Source organism: Mercenaria mercenaria, chromosome 15 (assembly GCF_021730395.1).
Source record: "Mercenaria mercenaria strain notata chromosome 15, MADL_Memer_1, whole genome shotgun sequence".
Lineage (NCBI taxonomy): Eukaryota > Metazoa > Mollusca > Bivalvia > Venerida > Veneridae > Mercenaria > Mercenaria mercenaria.
Genome location: NC_069375.1, coordinates 68,518,700 through 68,541,949, shown reverse-complemented (window position 1 = coordinate 68,541,949; position 23,250 = coordinate 68,518,700). Strand labels below are relative to the sequence as shown.

The 23,250-nt window shown below is 34.3% G+C and overlaps 1 protein-coding gene across 11 annotated transcripts in view; it reads right to left on the bottom strand.

Annotated features, from left to right (window-relative positions):
* Positions 1-23,250, bottom strand: part of LOC123528858 (centriolin-like) — a 145,101-nt gene that overhangs the window by 115,014 nt on the left and 6,837 nt on the right. For 9 of the 11 annotated variants that reach the window (XM_053525539.1, XM_053525538.1, XM_053525542.1 and 6 more), the window contains exons 2-9: positions 16,090-16,352; positions 14,907-15,049; positions 10,551-10,823; positions 9,430-9,616; positions 7,880-8,073; positions 4,050-4,181; positions 3,384-3,600; positions 2,367-2,387 (exon numbers count right to left, since the gene is read on the bottom strand). In XM_053525539.1, the coding sequence (XP_053381514.1) occupies positions 2,367-2,387; positions 3,384-3,600; positions 4,050-4,181; positions 7,880-8,073; positions 9,430-9,616; positions 10,551-10,823; positions 14,907-15,049; positions 16,090-16,318 (1,396 nt within the window). In that variant the 5' untranslated portion in view covers positions 16,319-16,352. The remainder of the gene's footprint in view (positions 1-2,366; positions 2,388-3,383; positions 3,601-4,049; positions 4,182-7,879; positions 8,074-9,429; positions 9,617-10,550; positions 10,824-14,906; positions 15,050-16,089; positions 16,353-23,250) is intronic. The other 2 variants (XM_053525540.1, XM_053525549.1) reach the window with 1 other exon arrangement.

The following is a 23,250-nucleotide window of genomic DNA, read 5'->3' as shown; positions in this document are numbered from 1 at the left end:
GAATAGAAGAAGGCTTCTCTATAATTTTTCTCTGATTTTACAGTTACAGTTCAAGATAATAATTTGACTCAGACATCGAAAAATCTTGAATTGCTAATACTTCTGTTTCCTGTGACAAAACACAACCAGTGTTGCTGTCTGATGCCTATGTGTGGTCACGATTGAAGACAGGCAGAACCCCCCCCCCCCCCAAACACCAAAACCGTCAACCAACTTCTCCCATCGTTTGTTTGAGATAGTGTAACTATTAAAATGACAGGAACATTTAATGAAATAGAGCAAATTTCATTTCATAATTTGAGCCACGCCATGAGAAAACCAATATAGTGCATTTGCGACCAGCATGGATCGAGACCAGCTTGCGCATCCGCGCAGTCTGGTCAAGATCCATGCTGTTCGCTTTCAAAGCCTATTGCAATTAGAGAAACTGTTAGCTAACAGCATGGATCCTGACCAGACTGCGCGGATGCGCAGGCTGGTCTGGATCCATTGCTGGTTGCAAATGCACTATGTTGGTTTTCTCATGGCGCGGCTCATTTATATTCAACACCATCACCTTAAACCTATAGAACTGTCTAATTTCAACAGCTGAAACAAATATTAAGTTAGCAGATGACAAAAACAAGTTAATGAACTAGAACAAATTTGGCTTCATGCAAAACTAGGACAAGAAACACTTTGCCTGGTTTCCAGGTTTTCTAGTAGTACCAATATTATTATAGCATTTTAAGGTGCAGGTAGTCCAGACTAAAAGTTCCTGTCCCAACCCAAACAGATTAGACCCTACCCTTGTAATCATACTTAAGTGAATTGCCCACAATGTCCTACTGCTAAATTTCTTCATCTTCATCTTTTTGTTACAATCCTGATCTCTACCCACCCAGTCCCTCCAGGCAGAAACTGTATCTACCGATAAACTCTCCACCCTTTGGTATTCTAAACAAAATCCCTTTCTCATCCCTGTCACCCTAATTAACAGCCCAACTGATGATGACAGACTGCATAAAGAAAACTGTAAACCCTCTTTTCTTATAAGCATAATTAAATCAAATTTCATTATTTTGCATGAAACCAAATTGGTGACAAATCCTATTAGCCTTCTTTCAGAATAACAAGTTTATATTAACAAGCTTATCAACTTTTTTGTTTTGCAAATATAAAATGTGTGCATATCATTCAATTGCAAATTAATACCAACTTGATTTTAGCAAGGAAATAAGAGTGATGTGACCCTTTTTTTTTGCGACAAAAAGCAAGCCCATGCCTGCTGTGTGCTTTGTTCATGTAAAAAACTGGGTTTAAACTCATGACCTCATCAACTTCATGACAATGTATATTTCTACTTTTAGTGTGACTTCACAGGAGAATAATTTTAACTTTACAGTTTAGAAGTAGGATTATTTTCTGATGAAAGTAGTTCCGGTTTAGACATTAGTGAAAAGTAACAATCAGGGGAGATAAGGAGTATAAATGTCTCTCTCAGTAAACTATACATGTGACTGAATATCTATAATTATGTCTATCTAACATATTAAGCTTTGGTGAAAGAAAGCACTGAATCTGTCAGTTAAAACAAGAAATAGCAACACAACAACAAAAACAACAACAACAACAGCAATAACATTATGCAACCAGTTAAATATCATAATATTTATTTTTGAAAAATATCCCATTTTTCATTCCCACAGGAATTCTGTTAACTCTATCTGCAGAATGTTAAATTTCCGAGGTTCAATGGTTGTAAAACTAGGTTTAGAGGTGTCTTACCCTTTAGCCTGCTGGCCGCAAGTAATTCCGCCTTTGCGACCAGTGCAGACCAAGATCTGCCTGCATATCCATGCATGCTGATCTTGGTCTGCACTGTTCACTATTCAGTTAGTAAATTTTCAGTGAACACCCCTTTGAATAATAAATGGTATTACCCATATCGAATGATGGAACAGTCCATTTTAGAAATTTAGCAGGCTAAAGATCAAATCTTTATTGCCATTGGTCAATTTAAATTCCATGATCAGAATTAACCAACCAGATGCTGGAGATTTTTGACTAGTTTCTAACCTTAGTTTTATAAACTCACACCATGATAGGGAGTTGTCAATAAGACTTAGATACTCAATGCTTTTTTACATTTGAAGATCAGTTTACTGATAGGAAAAACCATTATAAATAAAATTAGAAAAAAATCTGTAAAATACTTTAAAATGTTAAAGTGATCATTCTGTGGGTAAAATGAAAACATGCAGTATTACTTCCCTTTGATAGCTCTTCAATGATGAAGGTAAGGAAAGCATAATACTAAAAGTATATTTGACTGGTTGCATGAAACAATTGTATTCTACTGATTTGTTAGCCTGGTGAACCATTACCTTCCTTAACCCCTGAATTTGCTGAAATAGTTATTGTCATTTTATCATCTGTTTCCATGGCAACACAAAAGTTAACTTGCATTCAGAATAAAATTTAATTTGGCACATATACTTTCTATAATCTTCTGTCTAAAATTAGCATCATCATGGTAACTTAACAGCCAGTGGCCATTTCAAGATACTCAAATTCAGCTAACATTGTATGCAATGGCAAGGAAACCAAACCAATGTCCTTAAATCATTCCTGGATTCTATATGAGTACCACAGTATTCCATATGAGTACAACCAAATTCCAGTACAACCAGAATCAAAACCAACTGGATTCCATATCAATGCAACCAGATTCCACAATAGTACAACCAGATATTTATCTAAGCTAGTAACAGAATAATTCCTGTATGAATCACAGAGTGGGGACACGGACATCACACATCAGTAAATCATTTCTGTGACCAGTTATTAGTCATATGCTTTCCCTTGAGCGACTATACTGCACACAGTGACAAGACCTGCTGTGTCAAAGGCAAGGTCACCGTAACAATTAAGGATAAATTCAGTCAGATCTGGAGCCACAGATTACTGCTTATTTACATATATCAAAGTGAGTACACAATATTTCCTATATTTTTCTTCATTTTTCTTATATTATATACATGTATACCAACCTTGTGAATTATAATTACAATAATTAGATATGAATTTATGTGATGACACAAAATTACAAACATACAAATAAAAGTCTACGAATCTGAAGGATTACAATAATTAGGAAGTCAAGCAGACACAATTTAAGACAATTTAATGTATCAGAACAGTACCAATTCCACAAAATTATTTGCAAACCGTTTCACAATGTTATTACATAAAATAACCCTTTAATATGTTAATCAACCATTGTGCAGTAAATGTGCAGCAGACACAACTTAGTTACCTCCAATACTGAAGAGTTACCTCCAATATTGAAGAGTTGCCTCCAATATTGAAGAGTTAGGCTCCAATACTGAGGAGTTACCAACCTTTGCTCACTTTATCCTGTTTTACGGCAATCTCATGGTCAAGTTTATTATTCAGCTCCATTTTTACGTCTGCTCGCACTGGACCAGGGACAGAGTGGATCTGAACCCTATTTGGCGAAGCACCTGGAATCTCGGTCTCTCCTGCGAGTCTGTTTGCTTTGTACCTGGCTTTTCCAATATATGGACTTTCCCCTAATAAACCACTGTCATCACCAGTCTGTAAAAAAAATTTGAAAGTACATGTGTCTTCTAATTTTACAAATATAAAAGAACATATATGGCTCCAAGATTTACTTCTCCAACAGTTTTAAAGTTTATGTTTTTCCTTTTTTTAAATTCTACATTACATGCTCCTTTCCTCCTAGTAATTTTCTCAATTTCATAAATTCCCTTTTTTTCTCAAGTAATAAACTGCTGAGTCATGCAGTCTTCTTTGGATTCACTGTTAGCAAGTATATTGCTTAGATCTTGCTTGAATTTTCAATTGGGCAGGCCAAATACAGAACACTGATTGGCTGAAACCACTCCCAGTAGTAATTACAAGTGCACATGCTAACCAAACAAAAGAAAGAAAGAAATCACAGGTTCATCTTGGGATTCTGACAAACATCTGATGGATGAGAATGGCTCAAGAGAAGATGCACTGATTCTATAAAAAGAACTTACATCATCATATGACTGTTCTGGTCCTCTGCCTAGACTGTCAAACTTGCTGTCTATCTTATGGAAGGCAAGATCTTGCTCCAATTGATAATGTTTCTCACATGCTTTGTTTAATTCAGAGGTCTTCTTTTTCAACTGAAAGGAAAAATTGTGTTTAGGTTCCACTGTTCAGGAGAGAGTAATGCCTACCAGTAGAACACAGATGAGAATAATGACAGAAGGCACTATAACCTTAGGACGGCCAGCACATATTTATGCAATCTCGCCAGGCATACATATGTTTTAGACAACACAGAAAATGACTTCACTGGACCTTCAGCTATTTCCGGAAGTAAATAAAATGAAAGTAGAAATGCTAAACTTGAAAACCAAAGCCGCATTTTGATTCGTAGATAGTCAGGGGTCACGCGCAGGGGTCACCCCGTCTAAATGTATGCGGTATGCGCGTGGACTTCTTTTTTTTTTTTTTTTTTTTTTTTTTTGCTATTGGGGAGCCAATTTCCAGCACTTTATTACGAATTGAAATTACCTGGGCTTTAGTACAGCATGTCAGCTTTTAATCTATGAAAAAATATATGAGCTCTGGATAAACAGAAATCCCAAAGGGGTCCGTAACGGACCAAGGGTACATTGATAATTTTGGAACTTCATCAAATCGCTCAAAATGTCATTTTTGATGTTGTCTGAGAGTGTCAGTATATGCCTCAGATGTAAGATATAACCGTATTTGAGAGCTGCAGACCTAGACATTTCAGAAATATTTTCAAAATAAGTTTCTTGTCATAAATGTTGTTTCTACGGAAGCGTGAAAGGGCCATCAGACGCTAATACGTTTTAGTACGTTAAGGCTGCGGAAAGGATATACAGATTTCCTAAAATGCATTTTAGTTTAGCCATTTTTGTCTCAAACGTCGGTTTTCGTACAGACGTGTTAAAAAATGTCGAAAAAGCACTGATTTTTAGATAAAAAATGATTTCTCTAATAACCTTAGGACGGCCAGCACATATCTATGCAATCTCGGCAGGCATACGTATGTTTTTGACAACACAGAAAATGACTTCACTCGACCTTCAGCTATTTCCGGAAGTAAATAAAATGAAAGTAGAAATGCTAAACTTGAAAACGAAAGCCGCATTTTGATTCGTAGATAGTCAGGGGTCATGCGCAGGGGTCACCCCATCTAAATGTATGCGCGTGGACTTTTTTTTTTTTTTTTTGCTATTGGGAAGCCAATTTCCAGCACTTTATTACGAATTGAAATTACCTGGGCTTTAGAACAGCATGTCAGCTTTTAACCTATGAAAAAATATATGAGCTCTGGATAAAACAGAAATCCCACAGGGGTCCGTAAAGGACCAAGGGTACATTGATAATTTTGGAACTTCATCAAATCGCTCAAAATGTCATTTTTGATGTTGTCTGAGAGTGTCAGTATATGCCTCAGATGTAAGATATAACCGCATTTGAGAGCTGCAGACCTAGACATTTCAGAAATATTTTCAAAATAAGTTTTGTGTCATAAATGTTGTTTCTACGGAAGCGTGAAAGGGCCATCAGACGCTAATACGTTTTAGTACGTTAAGGCTGCGGAAAGAATATAAGCAACTGTACAAGCCTTTATTTTGGTTACTTGCAGTACAAGCCTTTATCTTGGTCACATTTTCTGCCATTATCTGCAGCAGTTGGAACTGCATGAATAATGATTTTTATTAAACCTGCATAAATCATGTTTATTACTGAAACTGCAAGCATAATGCTTATTATTAGAACTGCTTATTTCAACAAATGCATGAATAATGCTTAACACCAGAACAGTGCAAGAATAATGAATATTACTGAAACTGCAAGCATAATGCTTATTATTAAAACTGCTAATATTTCAACAACTGTAAATAACAATGCTTAATACTAGAACTGCATGAATAATGTTTCTTACTGAAACTGCAAGCATAATGCTTATTATTAAAACTGAATGCATATTGCTTATTTCAACAACTGCATTAACAATGATTATTACTAGAAGAGCATGAATAATGCAAATTATCAAAAAACATTTAACTTACTGATTCGCATAAAAATGTAGTTTCAATAATTCATTCTGCTTCATATGAAATTATTTAACTTAACGGAAAAAGTTATTTTCTGGGAACTTTTATTTGTTTAATTGCGATTTAACTTTGCTGATTGCTTCAATGAAAACATCCACAAAAATAATTCCCGCATGAATTATAAGAATTATTTAACAGTTTTTTGTTAACATACAATTTCCATAGGTCGGATGAACCAAGAATTTATCACAAAATAATATCTTGCTCACACTAGCATATTTTCACTTCCTCAGCATTTCTACGTGACTGTATTAGAAAAACATAAATCCAAAGTTACCACAAATATTTTTGATTTACTTCATTTGTAAGCACTAAAACTTTGTGTGCCACTGACTAAACACTGTCACTAATTACCTTAGATTAAAAGCCATTCAAACAAATTGTTAATCAGTCAAATCCAACTGATAAAATTCTTCAGTACCTTATTCGAAACAAATCCATACAAGTCGCAAGTTTTAGTAACTTCTAATGTTGCGGTAATGAAAAATCAGTTTTTCAAAGAAATTACTCTGTCAGTCGCAAATGATTTAGTCCTCAAATAAACTATTAATGATCCAATATTATATCATTAAAAGCTTAAAGGGGCAGAATTTATACAGTTTTAAAGTGTTTGTTTTCCAAAACTATCATAAATTCGAAAGTCAAGTGATTTGCAGAGACTATTTTACAAATCGAGATAAAAGTTTACATGGATTAGGTAAACACTGACTTCTGTGTGCTATCAATATACGTTTCAAAAACCTATTATGTACGAAAACTGAGCAGATAAAAGGGCTATTTTAAGGGTTAGAGTTTATCTATAAAATGGTAAGGAAATTAAGAAATACCCCCAATAAAGATTTTAAGCCTTCAACTCTTTTTATTTCAGAAAGAAAAAGTATAAATAGCTAAGATAAATATGCTGAAGGATTTTGCTAATTAAGTTTTATGTAATTCATTCCACCATAATACTGTTTAAAAAAACAGGTTAGAATTACATTAAACATTCTGTTATTTATGTTAAATATGTGTTTATTTTATTGAAAATTACAATAAGAAATAAGAAATTTAATTCACATTTAAGAAATTAAATTCAATAAAAAGTTAAATACGCCATTTCTTTCCAACAGATAAAATTTTCTTTTATTTATCATTCGTCTGTATGTATGGAGTCCACTCACTACTTTAATTAATGAGCAAAACATTAAACAGAAGTCAAAACTGTTAAACTGAGCAGATATGACAACTGAAAAAGTTTAGAATCCATTAAGAAAATGATACATATATAACAATTAATTTTGCATGTTTATATCATTATAAGTTGTTGCTGGTGATCGTGGTTTGATCTGTGAATCATCAGCTCGGACTCGTGGATCGGATTGGATCGCCACTTATACGATGATCCACAGCCCTAATAAACTGGTAAGAAAGCAAAGACCCACCTTTAGCAATTTAAAAATTAAAAAAATATTCACAACAAAAATACAAATCATATTTCCTTGGGGCAAGATTTCTTTGGAATACAGGGCTATTTTTCATTTACCTGTGCTACATCTCTTTAATCAGTAATGAACAACAGAATTTTTATTAAGCAGTAATAATATAAAGAATGAACAAAAAGTGGCCTTTCAAGCCAGGTAACTGCTCATTTCAGGCCTTTGTTGATTAGTAAGCATGGCTGCTTAAAACACAATTCTGTTATTAAATAGAAAGAACAGCTAAGACAGGTTCAGTTATATACATACCAGATCATTTTTTGTCTCCAGCTCTCGCTCCAACTCTTCAATCCGAGCATTGTAATTTTTCTCCCTTTTCCGCAGATCATCTTCAGTAGCACTCATATGACTTCTTTCCTGTTTAGATCGGTTGTGGTCCTCCTCAAGACGGCGATACTTCGCTTCCTCCCCTTCCAACTGCTTCTCGAGTCTTTCCAGCTCATCTATAAAACAAGAGCACCGCCTTGCAGATGCTGAAGCTCATCTGATTTTTTTGTATTATAGAAATATTGTCCTATCCATGATTTTCTAAGTCCAAAAAGGGCCATCATTCTTGCAAAAACCAGGACAGAGTTATGTGTCTTGATGAAAAGAGCCAGCTTATGATGGTGAACAAGTGTTGCAAGTTTCAAAGCAATAGCTTTGATAGTTTAGCTAAACATAAAACTTAACCAAAAAATATAATATTTTCTAAGTCCAAAAGGGGCCATAATTCGTGCAAAAAGCATGATGGAGTTATGTTTCTTGCTGTACAGGGTCAGCTTATGATGGTGAACAAGTGTTGCAAGTTTTAAAGCAATACCTTTGATAGTTTAGGAGAAAAGCTGACCAAAACATAAAACTTAACCAAGAAATCTAAGTTTCTTAATCCAAAAGCGGCAATAATTCTTGCAAAAATCAGGATGGAGTTTATGTTTCTTGATGACTGGGTCAGCTTATGATGGTGAACAACTGTTGCAAGTTTCAAAGCAATAGCTTTGATAGTTTAAGAGAAAAGTTTACCTAAACATAAAACTTAACCAAGAAATCTGATATTTTCTAAGTCCAAAAGGGGCCATAATTCTTGCAAAAAGCAGGACAGAGTCATGTTTCTTGCTGTACAGAGTCAGCTTATGATGGTGAACAAGTGTTGCAAGTTTCAAAGCAATATCTTTGATAGTTAAGGAGAAAAACTGACCTAAACATAAAACTTAACCAGGCAACACCGACAATGACGCCGATCAAGTGATGACAATAACTCATCATTTTTAAAAAAAAAATCAGATAAGCTAAAAATTAAATTCAATTTTCCCTAGTGTATATAAATGCAATTATATACTGTAACAATACTTTCTACATGTAAATGTAACTACATACTGAGTATATTGAATTTCTAATATTTCTTTCTCCAGTTTCCAAGATATTTCATGTACTTGATAGTTATCGATACCAGATTTCATCTGACAGTCTCAATTTAAGTGCATTACCGACAGTCTCAATTTTAAAAGTTCTAATGCTCTAATAGCATAAATGATTTTGGGTTTACTTTACAAAAATATAGTTGAGATGCATTTCAAGAAAGTCTAACGCTTTTTTTTTAAAATTCAATAAAAAGTTCTCTTCCTTGTAAAACTTATTTCTGTTGAGACAGTGACATAAAAGGGTGCAGTAATGACCCAACCTTTACTTCATGTCTAAGCTGCTTACATCCTTTCAGCAACATTACAACACTTCCTACTTAAGTAGTTTATAACTAGAAAACTAAAGCAAAATCTCTTCACACAATGAATCTTTTCCTTCACTTAATCATCATCGCCTACCTTGTTCGAATCTATCTTTAGCTGCACTTCTTTCCCTATCAGTTACCGCTTGACCATCAATTACCTCCAAGGTTCGTAAATGGAACACTAAATATGGTCGACAATGATTGAACTCGGCAAGCGGGTTTTCTGCCACTGTTAGCTGTGTTAGATCTGGTAGTGGTTTCAGTTTAGCTAACTCACTCAGCTACAATACACAAGTTATACTGCATTATCTCCCTTTAAATATGAAATTCTTAATTCAAGTACTAAATTGGCAAAAAAAGTTGGTAAACAAGCATTCCTTAGAGGAGAGAATATTGCAGTAGAAAACCTACTGCATATTACACACATATTGAATGGCGTGCCAGTCAATAGTAAAAATATTTTCCAAATCTAAAGTTTGGGTAAACCTGACTTGCCATTTTCTTTTTCATTTCCACAAAGTTGGTTTAAAAATGGCTTTAACTTTTTACATAGGCTAAAATACAGACTTCAGTGGTATTATTGCTTTGGCTGTTTCAAAAACAAGTATAAGTGCATATTGTTTATATTTCAGTCAAATTATGGTATATCAACAATATCTCTGTGTAAAAGTACAGCAAAATATACATCTTGATGCATATTAAAGGACTGTAGTATTCTCATAGCGTTCATTACTTAGTTAAATTTAGAAATTTTAACAGTTGTATCGGCTTTAATAATCACCTGTATTAAACAGCCACCTGCCTTAAAACAGCCAGTCATATAAATTCACATTTTGTTCAAATATCAACTCGTCTTACGCAGCCACCTACCTTAACCTTTAGCCTGCTGGCAGCAAGTGATTTTGTCTTTGCAACCAGTGCAGACCAAGATCAGCCTGCAGAGCCTGCACATCCATGAGGGCTGATCATTGTCTGTACTATTCGCTATTTAGTCAGCAAAATTTTCAGTGAACACCCCTTTGAATTATAATGGTACTGCCCAAATTGAATGCTGGACCAGTCCATTTTAGAAATATATCAGGGTAAAGGTTAAACAGCTAACTGTGTTGTTACCCTGACTGGCTTTTTAATACAGGTTCCACTGTACATCGTAACATACTGTCAAGAAGCTTATTATCATAATTGTAAAGTCTACAAGAAAAGAGTCAGTCTTACCGATTCTAGTCTATTTCTTCCAACATGAAATGCCCGTAATGATTTCAGCCTCTTTCCCATCCATATTGGTATATGTTCAATCAAATTTCCTGACAGGTTCAATATTTGCAGATTAGTAAGGTTTTCCAGACCCTCAATTTTCACTATACAGTTACTGGAGAGGTCAAGCTCTTTTAGTTTCAGAAGTTTATCAAGTTTTTCAATTCTTTCTATAATGTTGTTACTCAATATAAGAACTTGCAGTCTTTTCAGGCGATCCAGGTTCTCTATGTACTGAAATATAAAAGGGAAACATAACATATAAGATTTTACAGGTAATTCAATACCATGGCATTAAACAACAATGTCTATTTCGCTTTATAATTAACATTATATTTTAACAGTATTTCATTCACTCTGAAATTTCGTGGATTTCGTGGTTGAGTTAATCCACAATTGTTTTTAATCCCAACGAACAAGTTAAATGCCCATTCATTTTATGTTCAAAAGTTAAAATCCACAAATTTATATCCCCACAGAGATTTGACCAAAACCAAGAAATTTCATACCCACGAAATTAAACAATTTTACAGTACATAACATGGGCACTTAACCAGTGTTACTGGATTCTGTAACAGTACTAAACTTCTCAATATGAATTTGAAGTGGAAGATGAATCAACTTCAGTGCAATGTCATTAATTAAACTGTCACAGAGATTATGCACCTTATTTCAGGATCTAATTCCAAACTCTGTGATCTGTAGCTAAGCGGGCTGGCTACAACAGTGTCTGAGCATGTGAAACAGATCCAACATAGGAAAGAAAGGTGATAAAATGCAAAACAGAACCACAAGAGTTAAACTTTATTATAAAATAGCATAAAGATCCACTGTACAGGCAGGAAAGGTAAACCAACAACAATACATATGGGACAAGATGCTAATACCTAGTTTTACAACCCTGAAGACACATGTAAGTTTCAATTCAATATCTGCATTAGTTTTTGAGATAGTAATTTGCATGCAAAACTTTAGCCAGGACTTTTTAAGTCCAAAAGGGGGCATAATTTGGCCAAAATACAGGTCAGAGTCATGGGACTTGACCTGGTGAGGTTGGTACATAACCTAGAAAAATAAATTTCAAAGCTAAAACCTTTAAATGATACCTAGATGTACTTGCATGAAAAACTTTAACCAAGGTGTGACACCAACAACGACATCAGGGTGACTTGAATGAATAACTCAGACTATTCTTCAAATAGTTGAGCTAAAAACATTTTCCCAAAGAAAAAGTCAGTCTGCCCTTTTTCCTTGCTCACATTTCAAACGAAAAACCTCATTTCAATGTATATTTTATTATGTTTAATATAAAGTTCTTATCTATGACCAAATAACAAGTGTCAAGTAGAAATTCAACAACATGCATTATTCATACAAGTTTTATTTTCTTTACAACTTTACACTTCTGAAAGCCCAATCTAAAACACTATTTATGAGCTATACATAAATATAATGCTTTGCGCGACCACTTGTTTACTTGGTCTTATTCACCTCAACAAATCAATTAAGTAAATTTAATATCTTAACCGACAAAATATTATCACTTACATTTATTTCACATTTCTATACCAATGCTATATATTTCAATTCCTCTATTTATTAAATAGTATTGCTTCTGATTTGTATGGCCAATAGGGCTTTTTTCCCCCTTTTATCTACCTACGGTGTAAGGAGGCACTCCAAAAGCAAAACAAAAAGTATTTTCCCCCTCAATTCTGAAAACAATTGTTCATTTTAAGGGTTTTCACTGTTTTCCAATAGTTTTGATACTTCATTCAAATTGTGATAACATTACAGCATTTAATCTTAAATTTCGATTTTTTTCCAAATTAAGACAATTTCAGTGTGCATTTTCCCAATTAGTCAATTTCCATTTGCATTTTCCCAATTTCACCAGTCAGGTGTGCAGCTGGTACATGTATTTCAAAAATGATGGAAAAAGTCCTGAACAATATTAGTTTCTTTTCAATTTCTTTATACTTTTTGTACATTCTTGTGTTAGACAGAATGGGTATATTAAAGCAATTATTTCCAGCAACATTTGAGCCGTACCATGAGAAAACCAACATAACGTGTTTGCAACCAGCATGGATCCAGACCAGCCCGTACATCTGCACAGTCTGGTCAGGATCCATGCAATTAGAGATTTTCCGTTAGCGAACAGCATGGATCCGTGCAGTCTAGACTGCACGGATTAGCAGGCTGGTCTGGATCCAGGCTGGTCGCAAAAGAACTATGTTGATTTTCTCATCGCATGTCTCATTTTTCAGTTGTATAAGTCTTAGAGCAGGCAGTAAATCTACTGACTTGTTCTCCAGAAGTTAGTGAAAACTTCTTCTCTAGCATGACGGAAGAATACCTTAAGACAATCTATCTTTCAAATCATAACAGAGAACATCCATTCCTCTCATAGATGGAGATTGTGACCTCTCGATTCACTGTCTTGTGCTTTACATACTTAGCTTTAAACCAAACGGCAATTTTGTGCTTTTTGGTACATTACTAAAAGTATATTCAAAACATATATAAACAAATTTTAGAGTATAAAAATCAGGAATTATTTCTTTTGTGACACAAACTGGTATTTATTCTGTGCACTGCTTGGTACTGCTAAAGTCCTACTACTTTTTCAACTTAATTGTACCATGTAACTGACACTGTTAAAACTTTTTTTTATAATTTTAAGATTGCACAAGTGTGATTTCTAAATATTGACCTTATGACATTAACCCAGCTTAAATGTTTTTAAATACACTGTTACAGTCATAAAGTATTTTTGACTAAGTGAAGTAAATCTGAAAACAATAAGATAAATCTTGATGCTAGTCTCTTTAAATCATTAACATCTCAGTTGTGACCTTTTTTTTTAAATGTCCATTAAACAAATGTGTACAATAATTGTAATGGTCAAGCAAAAGGTCACTACCTACCATTTATCTATTTAACTTAAATGCTACCAGAATAAACATTTGCCACTTTCTACAGAAGTTTTAAATAAATTTCAGATACCATTAAGTGTGTTTACAATTTGACAACTATATATATATAGCTTCAATTTCTAATTGATTTCCTGTCAAAAATTTTATGATTTTGTTATGAAAAGAAACTCTCTTTAAATATCTCTCTTTTCAGATACATACAAACTCTAAACTGTTTATAGCAAAATCAGTATAGATCAAACAATCTCCTTTATACCATAGCTCAAACAGAAGCCTCAAGACAATTTTCTCTGTCCAGAATACATTCTTTTCTATTTATGTCTGTCTGATGCAAAAATCCCTAAAAACTGTCTGATCTGCCCAATATGTACAAGTAAATTATGACTTTATTTAGCAAGATTCTGAATTATATAAATTATACATCATTTTGAAGGTCTAATTATGTCAATTTCTGGCCGAAAATGTATTTCCTCATTGTCGGGCACAATCACAATTTTGAAAACAAAAAAACTTTTTTTAGAAATTTACAAAATATTAGCATGGAAATGCTGCACTTTCTGCGAAATAAGCTATCCTAAAAGTTTAATAACAATCCAGTCACAAAAAGGTCAAAAACTGAACTCTACAAATTTTGGAGCAAAAAATGTCTGAAAATAATACTGTTTGGCTGTTTAGTTTAACAGGGTTTTAGCATAATTAAAATATTCTAAAGAAAATGTGAATACACATTATGATGTTGACATTCCTTCAAAACATTTTCTTCTAATGTGACATGGGTTGTTAGTTGATGCAGGCCGTTGGCAAACACCAGCAAATGTGAAGTACAGGACCTATGGTTACAGTCAAAACTGTATGCTGAGAGAAATGGACGGCTTGGAAAAATACCTGGCCATATAAGCCATTTTTTTTCATGTGACCTACTAGTTGCCATTTATGTACCTTTTCTTGCATACTAAATACAATTCAAAACTCACTAAGCACACACTATGTAACTTACAACAAGCTATCTATAACCAAGTGAACATGAAGCAATGTTGTTCATAACTCAGTGAACACAAACATTCTTGGAACTTGATGAATACAATGAATCAAGCCCAGTCCTTAATGCTTTTAAGTTTCGTGTACACATTTTAGGTTCTAGATTTTAAGACTGAGGAAGACACAAGCTGCATGTCATCAGGACATTATTTCATGCATGGGTGGACTCCTAGGTTGAACCTTCAACTTTCCCTTAGCCACCTGACGACTTTCTCCTAAAAGAGCTTTACACCCACAGCAGTAGGAGCAAGTGATTTGACCTAAACCACTTCACTAAAATAAGCCCCTCAACACTTCAAGAAAACTTCAAGACAGCAAATTCAATCTTTGCAAAAATTACCTTAATTTTCTTCCCCGCCTCGGCTTTGGTAAGGGTAAGGTTGAGGGTGGTGACCATTTCCAGACTGTCCTCTTTACAGATCTTACGTATAAGATCTTCCGTGATGTACCGTACACCTGACTGTTGTCCATTCTGACCTGGAACTGAAAATAGTCAAACATGGTGTATATTACTAATACATATTATTCATGATGAAAGAAAGAATAATTATAGTATTGACAATATATTTTTGTTGATATTTATAAGTCAAACTGACACAGTGATAGGTAATAAAGCAACTTCCAAGCTTCTGATGGTGGAGGTAGACCAAAGGTGTCCCTCCAGTCCATTATTTCAGGCGTAAGTAGGCACCTGGGTAGAACCACCAACCTTCCATTAGCCAGATGGATGGCTTCCTGACATGAAAGAAGTCTATACCCAATTGTGAGGTTTCAATCCCACAACAACGTGCAGCATGTGATTCAATGTAAGAAACGTTAACCGCTTAGCCTTTTATTATGTGTTTATTTATATTCATTAAGTTTTAAAGGCGTACGCTAGAATCTCTGTATATGAGATGGGCAGAAAATTTCCCAAAAATAATTTCTTCAAACTTTGGATATTAAAGGTCAATCGTCTAACAAAAAGAAGATATGCAATAAAAGTCGTAGGCTACCGGTATTGAAAGAGTTATCTGCCTTTGAATACAACATTTCCCCATCTCATATACATTTGTACTGAGACTCTAGCATATGCCTTTAAAACTAAGACAGGACTAATTCATGAATTCATGGTGACAAAGCACTTCGTTTCAAAGATTAATAACTTTCTCAAGCATTAAATTTCAATACCGAAGCCAAACGGTTAACAAAATTTCAACAAGTATCCATAGGCAGAGACAATGTACAAGTTCATATGAAAAGTTATGTAAAATCAGTAATTTTCATTTGGTGAGTAATTTTCAAGAATTGCTTGGCTACATGCCAATCCATGAAATTAACTCTTAATGAACAAATAAATTTCGTATTATTTTCATCTTCAAATGTTAAACCCCACATTAATCAATATCGCCTCGAAAATCAAACTCTAGAGCCATTTTTGTCAAAACCACGAAATTTTATGCCGATGAAACTATGATTTTACAACATTATAATTCAAGCATTGCTCTGGTGAGCTAAACATAAGTCTTAAAATATTAAGTTACCTGGTGAGGGTAGCAGACTTCTCCTCTGTGGTGTTCCTGGAGATATTGCTCTTCTTTGTGGAGATGGTGGCCCTCCTGCCACACTCAGTTGTACTCTGCGCGGTATGTCCTCTGCCGAGCGTGTGTGGGGCCCGCCCTTGCTCAACGTAGACTTTGCATTGCCTGGTGAACCCTTTGATGTTTTAGGGACAGGGAGGTTAGAGTGACCTGCCCTTGGTGTCCTCTTCATCACTGGAGGTAGTTTTAGTTTATATCACAGTCATCTGAAATCATAAATGAATGTCAAATTGTTAGTTTTTTACGAATAAATGCTTATTTCCTTTTGATATCAACATACGGTAGGCATGCAGATTTATATTCCGGGCCCGTCCCTTTCAATTCATTTTTAATATCTTAACTACACCATGTAGCTCATATTACAGCTATCAAGCTGAACTAAATAAGGGAGGGGCACCCCAGATGGCCCTATGGATATTCTCCAAACATTTGGGTGAGCATCAGATCCAAGAACCATCAACCATCCTCATCCATGCAGCTGAATAACTTCCTCACATATGATAAGGACTGCTTTCCAGCCAAAGCCGGTAAGAGGTAAACTATAACCACTCAGCCAAGAAGCCTGCATTTCATTTTGAAACAGCAGAAATCAAAACTTTGCACACATTTTCAGCCTGACTTACCCTTGATGTAAGAACATTCTGAAATTTTAATTCATTCTTATCATAAATTGAATGTTCTCAAACAAACTATATTGCCTAACTAACTTTATAATCATTTAAATCAATACAGTAAACAATAGGAAACCAGGAGCCATGTTGAATATTTCATGATAAAATTACAAGTGTGAATTCTTTTCCAGATTTGTGTTGAAGTTTGATCAATAATTCCATTACAGATTATAGATAAAACCTTTTGACTTTTCTCCAATTTTTATAAGTCGAGAGGAACGTCAACACTGTGCGACCTGTAATGGGATTTCCGCGAGCCTAAGTACAATGTATTGTGGAAGATTGTCAAATATGTATGTAACGTAAGACCTATCATTTTAACTACATCTATACGATGGCACTTGTCCAATATGTAAATACTGTCACACATTAAACTACAATTTACTATATATTTGGAATTTATTTCAAAACTCATTGACTGTAAATAATACAAAATCTAAATTTCATTTTATCTAACATTTCAAGCAATCAGTGAGACCTGAAATAAGTACCTTTATTGAAATTTAATTTTAAAAAGGACAAAATTTTGATGGAATTTCTAACATGTCTAACCTAACTTCTTCCAAAAACCATCTTGTGCGGTCTCTTTCAAAATCAAATAATGACTCTTTTGCTGCAGCTTTCACATGTTTTCTGTTGTTTTATCCTTAATCATACTGAACATGATTGATTCTGCCTTTGTGACCAATACAGATCTTGATCAGACTGCAAAGTCTTACCAAAATCTGCACTGTTCACCATACAGTATATTTTCGGTACATACCCCTTTTAACAGTTAATGTTATTGTTGAAGTTGAAGGATGGACCAGCTAGTTCATTAGCAAAATATATACAAATTTAATATTTCATAAGTAAATATTTTTCTTTCAGAATGCATGTATGGGTTGTTACTTGTAAAAATCACAACTTTCAACCTTTCTATGTACCATGGAAGACAAGAAGACTTCTAAAAACTTGCATTTACCAACCCAACTGGTATATCTTTCTGTAATAATTATAGTCCTTTTTCATGTGATGGCACATAAATCTTTTTTAAATCGTTCTGAATGTTTTAAATCCTAAATTTTACCAGTCATAAAATGTTTTCAATCTATTTACTTTTTCATTGACCAAACAAAGTTTGTTTATTGATCAACAGAATTATTTTGGATGGTTGAAATTATATAAAGAATGTTAAAGCCTACTAGAAGTTTTATTGCTGTGTAAGCCAAATTAAAATGTTTTGACATAAAAGTGGATTTTTATCAATAAAGCATTAAAGCAATATAAGGAGTTTACCTATCAGTATTTTATAATTGAACTTCTATCCACGTTTATCATTAATCGATAGTAGTTTTGATGAAGATTTTTTTGGAAATTGTTAATAGGCGCACGACACAAACTGCACAACGGACATATGATCAAGCAATCACAAAAGCTCATCTTGAGCTTTTAGCCTTTGGCTCAAGCTAAAAAACAGATTTAAGGTTTAGCAGTATATCACAAAACAACAGATTTTTTTGAGCGAATGAACAGCATCTTGACACACAACTTATCTGTCCAATACATGTTTTACTGTTCTGTCCCATAGAGTTGGATACTTAAAACATTCTAAAATGAGTTGTCCCCCTTTAAATAAGAATGCCATTTGTAAAGAAATAAATGTAAACAATAGTCAAAACGATGTTTTACATAGTTATGTAAAGTTTAAACACTCGCATGATGTTGCAAAGGCATCAAAACGAAGACGTATAACAGCTTTTTAAAAATGGTGAGTTTTTAAAGGCGCTGGACTGTCCAGAAGTGTGGCCCCTTCAAGTAGTCCCTTTCCAGAATTCAATAAATATAAGAATATATTGACAATGGTTTTGTACAATAATATAAATGTTTTATATGCTGTTATATTTTCATGTAAAACAATGCTTTCTTTCTATGATTTGATGACGTTTGAACTTGTTTTCTCTGAAGCTGATGGACCTATACCTTAACAAGATGGCTTTAAAATAACAATTTTAGTTATCCTGAAGTCAGCCAATGAACATTTCTGAGAAATTACTTCAAAATCCGAAAAGTCTTATTTGAAGACATGTACACAAAATCACATTAAATGGAACAGTCTTGTTGAACAGCCAATCAAGGATAAATGGTTAGATCACAGTCTGTTAGTACTTGTGTTCCACAAATAATCAAGGCCTCCGAGTGATTTTTGTCTAATGTATCACAGTTACGAGTTAAGATGTGTAGAAACTGTTACAATAGCTGTCAGTAAGACAGCCAGTGCTCGACTTTTTCGAATCATTGTCCAAGAAGCAGGAAAATATTACCCTAAATGTTAAAATGTCTATAGAGTTTCAATCCAGTATCTGCATTAGTTTTGGATGCATGCAAAACTTTAACCAGAAGTTTTAAGTTCAAAAGGGGACATAATTTGACCAAAATGCATGTAAGAGCTATGGGACTTGATGCAATCAGCAAGTTTTATAAATCTGAAGGCACATGATTGTGAAGTTTCAATTTAATATCTGCATTTGTTCTGCAGATAGTAACATGCATGCAACACTTTAAACAGAATTTACTAAGTCAAAAAGGTGACATAATTTGCCCAAAATACATGTAAGAGTTTTGGGACCTGACAGCTGCATGTACTTGCAAGATAAACTTTAACCAGGATTTTCTAAGTCGATAAGGGGGCATAATTTGGCCAAAATGCAGGTAAGAGTTATATGACTCAATGCTATCAACTAGTTTTATAAACCCGAAGGCACATGTGATGTGAAGTTTCAATTCAATATCTGCATTAGTTTTGGAGATAGAAACTTGCATGCAAAACTTAAAACACAATCTTCTAAAGCCAAAAGGGGACATAATTTGCTCAAAATACATGTCAGAGTTATGGGACTTACAAAGGGTGCGTATCGGTCAAAATCATCAATACATTATCTGTATCGATACAAATTACAAAATGATCGATATTCTATATATCATATGATATTTTCTAACGGAATAATAACAGAGTACAAGACCATTGTAGCAATGCAATATGAACTTTATTACTAGTCTTTTAAGGTATTAGATCACTAATAGTAATGTTTTCAAAATGGCCTTTGCTTGGTATATTCTGAAAGGTTACCGTGTTTTGCACTATTTTGCAATTTTAAACAACTTTTACCGTGCCGTTTTTTATAAATTTTGTATAACTTATGGTATCTCCTCAAGCTCAAGTAGAGACAAATTTCAAAGTGGTGGCCACTATCCAAAACGTTTGCAGAGAACTCATTTTACCATTAATTTTGATAAAAGAAACATCAAACTATTGGTAAACAATTATAAAATACAAAATAAAAATGTCAGTATCATTTTTTCTATGGTGCCTCAAGTAAACAGATTTAATGAGACAGAATTTACACTTCAACATTGAAAAAATAAGGTCAAATGCGGATTTTCTGTTTTGAATTTTGCTTACTGCATTTAAAAATAACCTTAGGGTAGACATAAAACCTACCTAAATTTCTTCCACAATATATAATCTAAGAGTGAAAGCAAAACAGAGAACTTTCCTCGCATGTAACTCAATATTTTTAAAGATGTGTAACTCTACCCCTTCTTTTTTAAGTAGTAAATTCACTTTTAACACCAAGAAATCGCTTATAAGATTCATCTTTTCCACTTTTGTACAAGAAATCAATAATAAGTCTTGAAAGAAGTAAAAACTTATTAGAAAAAAAGGAAAATAAGAAAAAAAAATTTGGTCCCAGTAGGGCTTGAACCTACGCACCCCCCAAGAATTGCATTAAAAGTAGGTTTATTGTAGGAATTGAATACTCTTCAAAAAGGAGGTTCTCTGTTAGTGATCTAATACCTTAAGGTCGGTCTATTCTGAGACAAAATCACAGGACTTGGATACATTTTTCTTTAGGAAAGCCATGCAGTCATATGCATTTGCACCCAACATGGACATTGTTTGTAAAAACAAGAGCACCGCCTTGCGGGTGCTGACGCTCATCTGATTTTTTTTAGTGTAATAGAAATATTGTCCTACCCATGATTTTCTAAGTCTAAAAAGGGCCATCATTCTTGCAAAAAGCAGGATAGAGTTATGTTTCTTGATGTACAGTGTCCACTTATGATGGTGAAAAACTGTTGCAAGTTTTAAAGCAATAGCTTTGATAGTTTATGAGAAAAGTTGACTTAAACATAATACTCAACCAAGAAAATGATTTTCTAAGTCCAAAAGGGGCAATAATTATTGCAAAAAGCAGGATGGAGTTATGTTGCTTGCTGTACAGGGTCAGCTTATGATGGTGAACAAGTGTTGCAAGTTTCAAAGCAAAAGCTTTGATAGTTTAAGAGAAAAACTTGACCTAAACATAAAACTTAACCAAGAAATCTGATATTTTCTAAGTCCAAAAGGGGCCATAAATCTTGCAAAAAGCAGGACGGAGTTATGTTTCTTGCTGTGCAGGGTCAACTTATGATGGTGAACAAGTGTAGCAAGTTTTAAAGCAATAGCTTTGATAGTTTAGGATTAAAGCTGACCTAAACATAAAACTTAACCAAGAAAACTGTTTTTCTAAGTCCAAAAGGGGCAATAAATCTTGCAAAAAGCAAGATGGAGTTATGTTTCTTGATGTACAGGGTCAGCTTATGATGGTGAACAAGTATTCCAAGTTTCAAAGCAATAGCTTTGATAGTTTAGGAGAAAAAATGACCTAAACATAAAACTTAACCAAGAAATCTGATATTTTCTAAGTACAAAAGGGGCCATAAATCTTGCAAAAAGCAAGATGGAGTTATGTTTCTTGCTATACAGGGTCAGCTTATGATGGTGAACAAGTATTCCAAGTTTCAAAGCAATAGCTTTGATAGTTTAGGAGAAAAGCTGACCTAAACATAAAACTTAACCAGGCAACGCCGACGCAGACGCCGACGCCGACGCCGACGCCGACAACCGCTCAAGTGATGACAATAACTCATCATTTTTTTTCAAAAAATCAGATGAGCTAAAAATGTGTGATGAATCACCTGCAACAGATGATGCGGTGTACATTTAATTTTGTGCACTCCTCACAAGTGTACTGCAAGACTTGTACCCTTACAATGTACAAACAATGTTTTTGATGCATAACTTGCAGTCTGCACCTCCAATAGTTTTATTAAAGTACGACAAGTATGTACTTTTCAGTGGCAGCATGCTTATGATGGAGATTTATTCTTAATTTGTTCAGTACGCTTAGAATTTACAGACGAAAAAAATCACCGCCACAAAAATTACCTTAAATTACGGGAAGAGTTCTGTTTTGGGTACCGTGTACTAACATTTTTCTGATGCTGTTGAACGCTGATTGGCTATCGGGTGTGACGTTGTATAAAAGCATTAAATTTTCCGGAGTAAACAAATTACGCTTACAGGAGAACTGTTAATGAGGCCATTTACCATGTACATGTAGTTAGTTTTTTTTACCGATATTTCGATTGATACAGGAATGTTCGATCCGATATATCGATCGAACCCTGAATACCAGTATTCGATACATACTGTACAACTGATACGCACCCCTAGGACTTATCCAAGTGAGGTTGGTAACTGACCTAGAAAAAGAAACAAGAGATCACAGAGTGATCTTGGCGCCTACCATTGAGCCATTTTTGATTGTTCCAAATTTCAAGACTTGCTCAAGGTCAAAGTCAAGGTCAAATTTATTTCAGTACACATCACTGTGCATGTGGTCCATGCTGTAGCTTGAGAAATGTGAAAGTAGGTCACAAGATCAATTTCAAGGTCAAAGTTCATTTCGGTATACAAAACTATGCATGTGCTTCAAATTTGGAGGCTGCAGCTTGAGAAATGTGAAAGTAGGTACTAGATAAAAATCAATGTCAAATTTCAATTCAGAACACAAAAATATGCAAGTGGTTCAAATTTGAAGCCTGCATATGTAGCTTAAGAAATGTGAAAGTAGGTCACTAGGTCAAAATCAAGGTCAAATTTCATTTCAGAACACAAAAACTATGCATGTGGTCAAAATTTGAAGCCTGTAGCTTCAAAAATGTGAAAGTAGGTCACTAGGTCAATGTCAAGGTCAAAGTTTTTTCCAGTACACAAAACTATGCATGTAGTCCAAATTTGAAGGCTGTAGCTTGAGAAATGTGAAGGTAGGTCACTAGGTCAATGTCAAGGTCAAAGTTTTTTTTTGATACACAAAACTATGCACGTGGTCCAAATTTGAAGGCTGTAGCTTGAGAAATGTGAAAGTAGGTCACTAGGTCAAAATAAAGGCCAAATTTCATTTCGGAACATATAACTATGCATGTGGTCAAAATTTGAAGGCTGTAGCTTGAGAAATGTGAAAGCAGGCCACTAGGTCAAAATCAAGGTCAAATTTCATTTCGAAACACAAAACTATGCATGTGGTCCAAATTTGAAGCCTGTACCTTCAAAAATGTGAAAATAGGT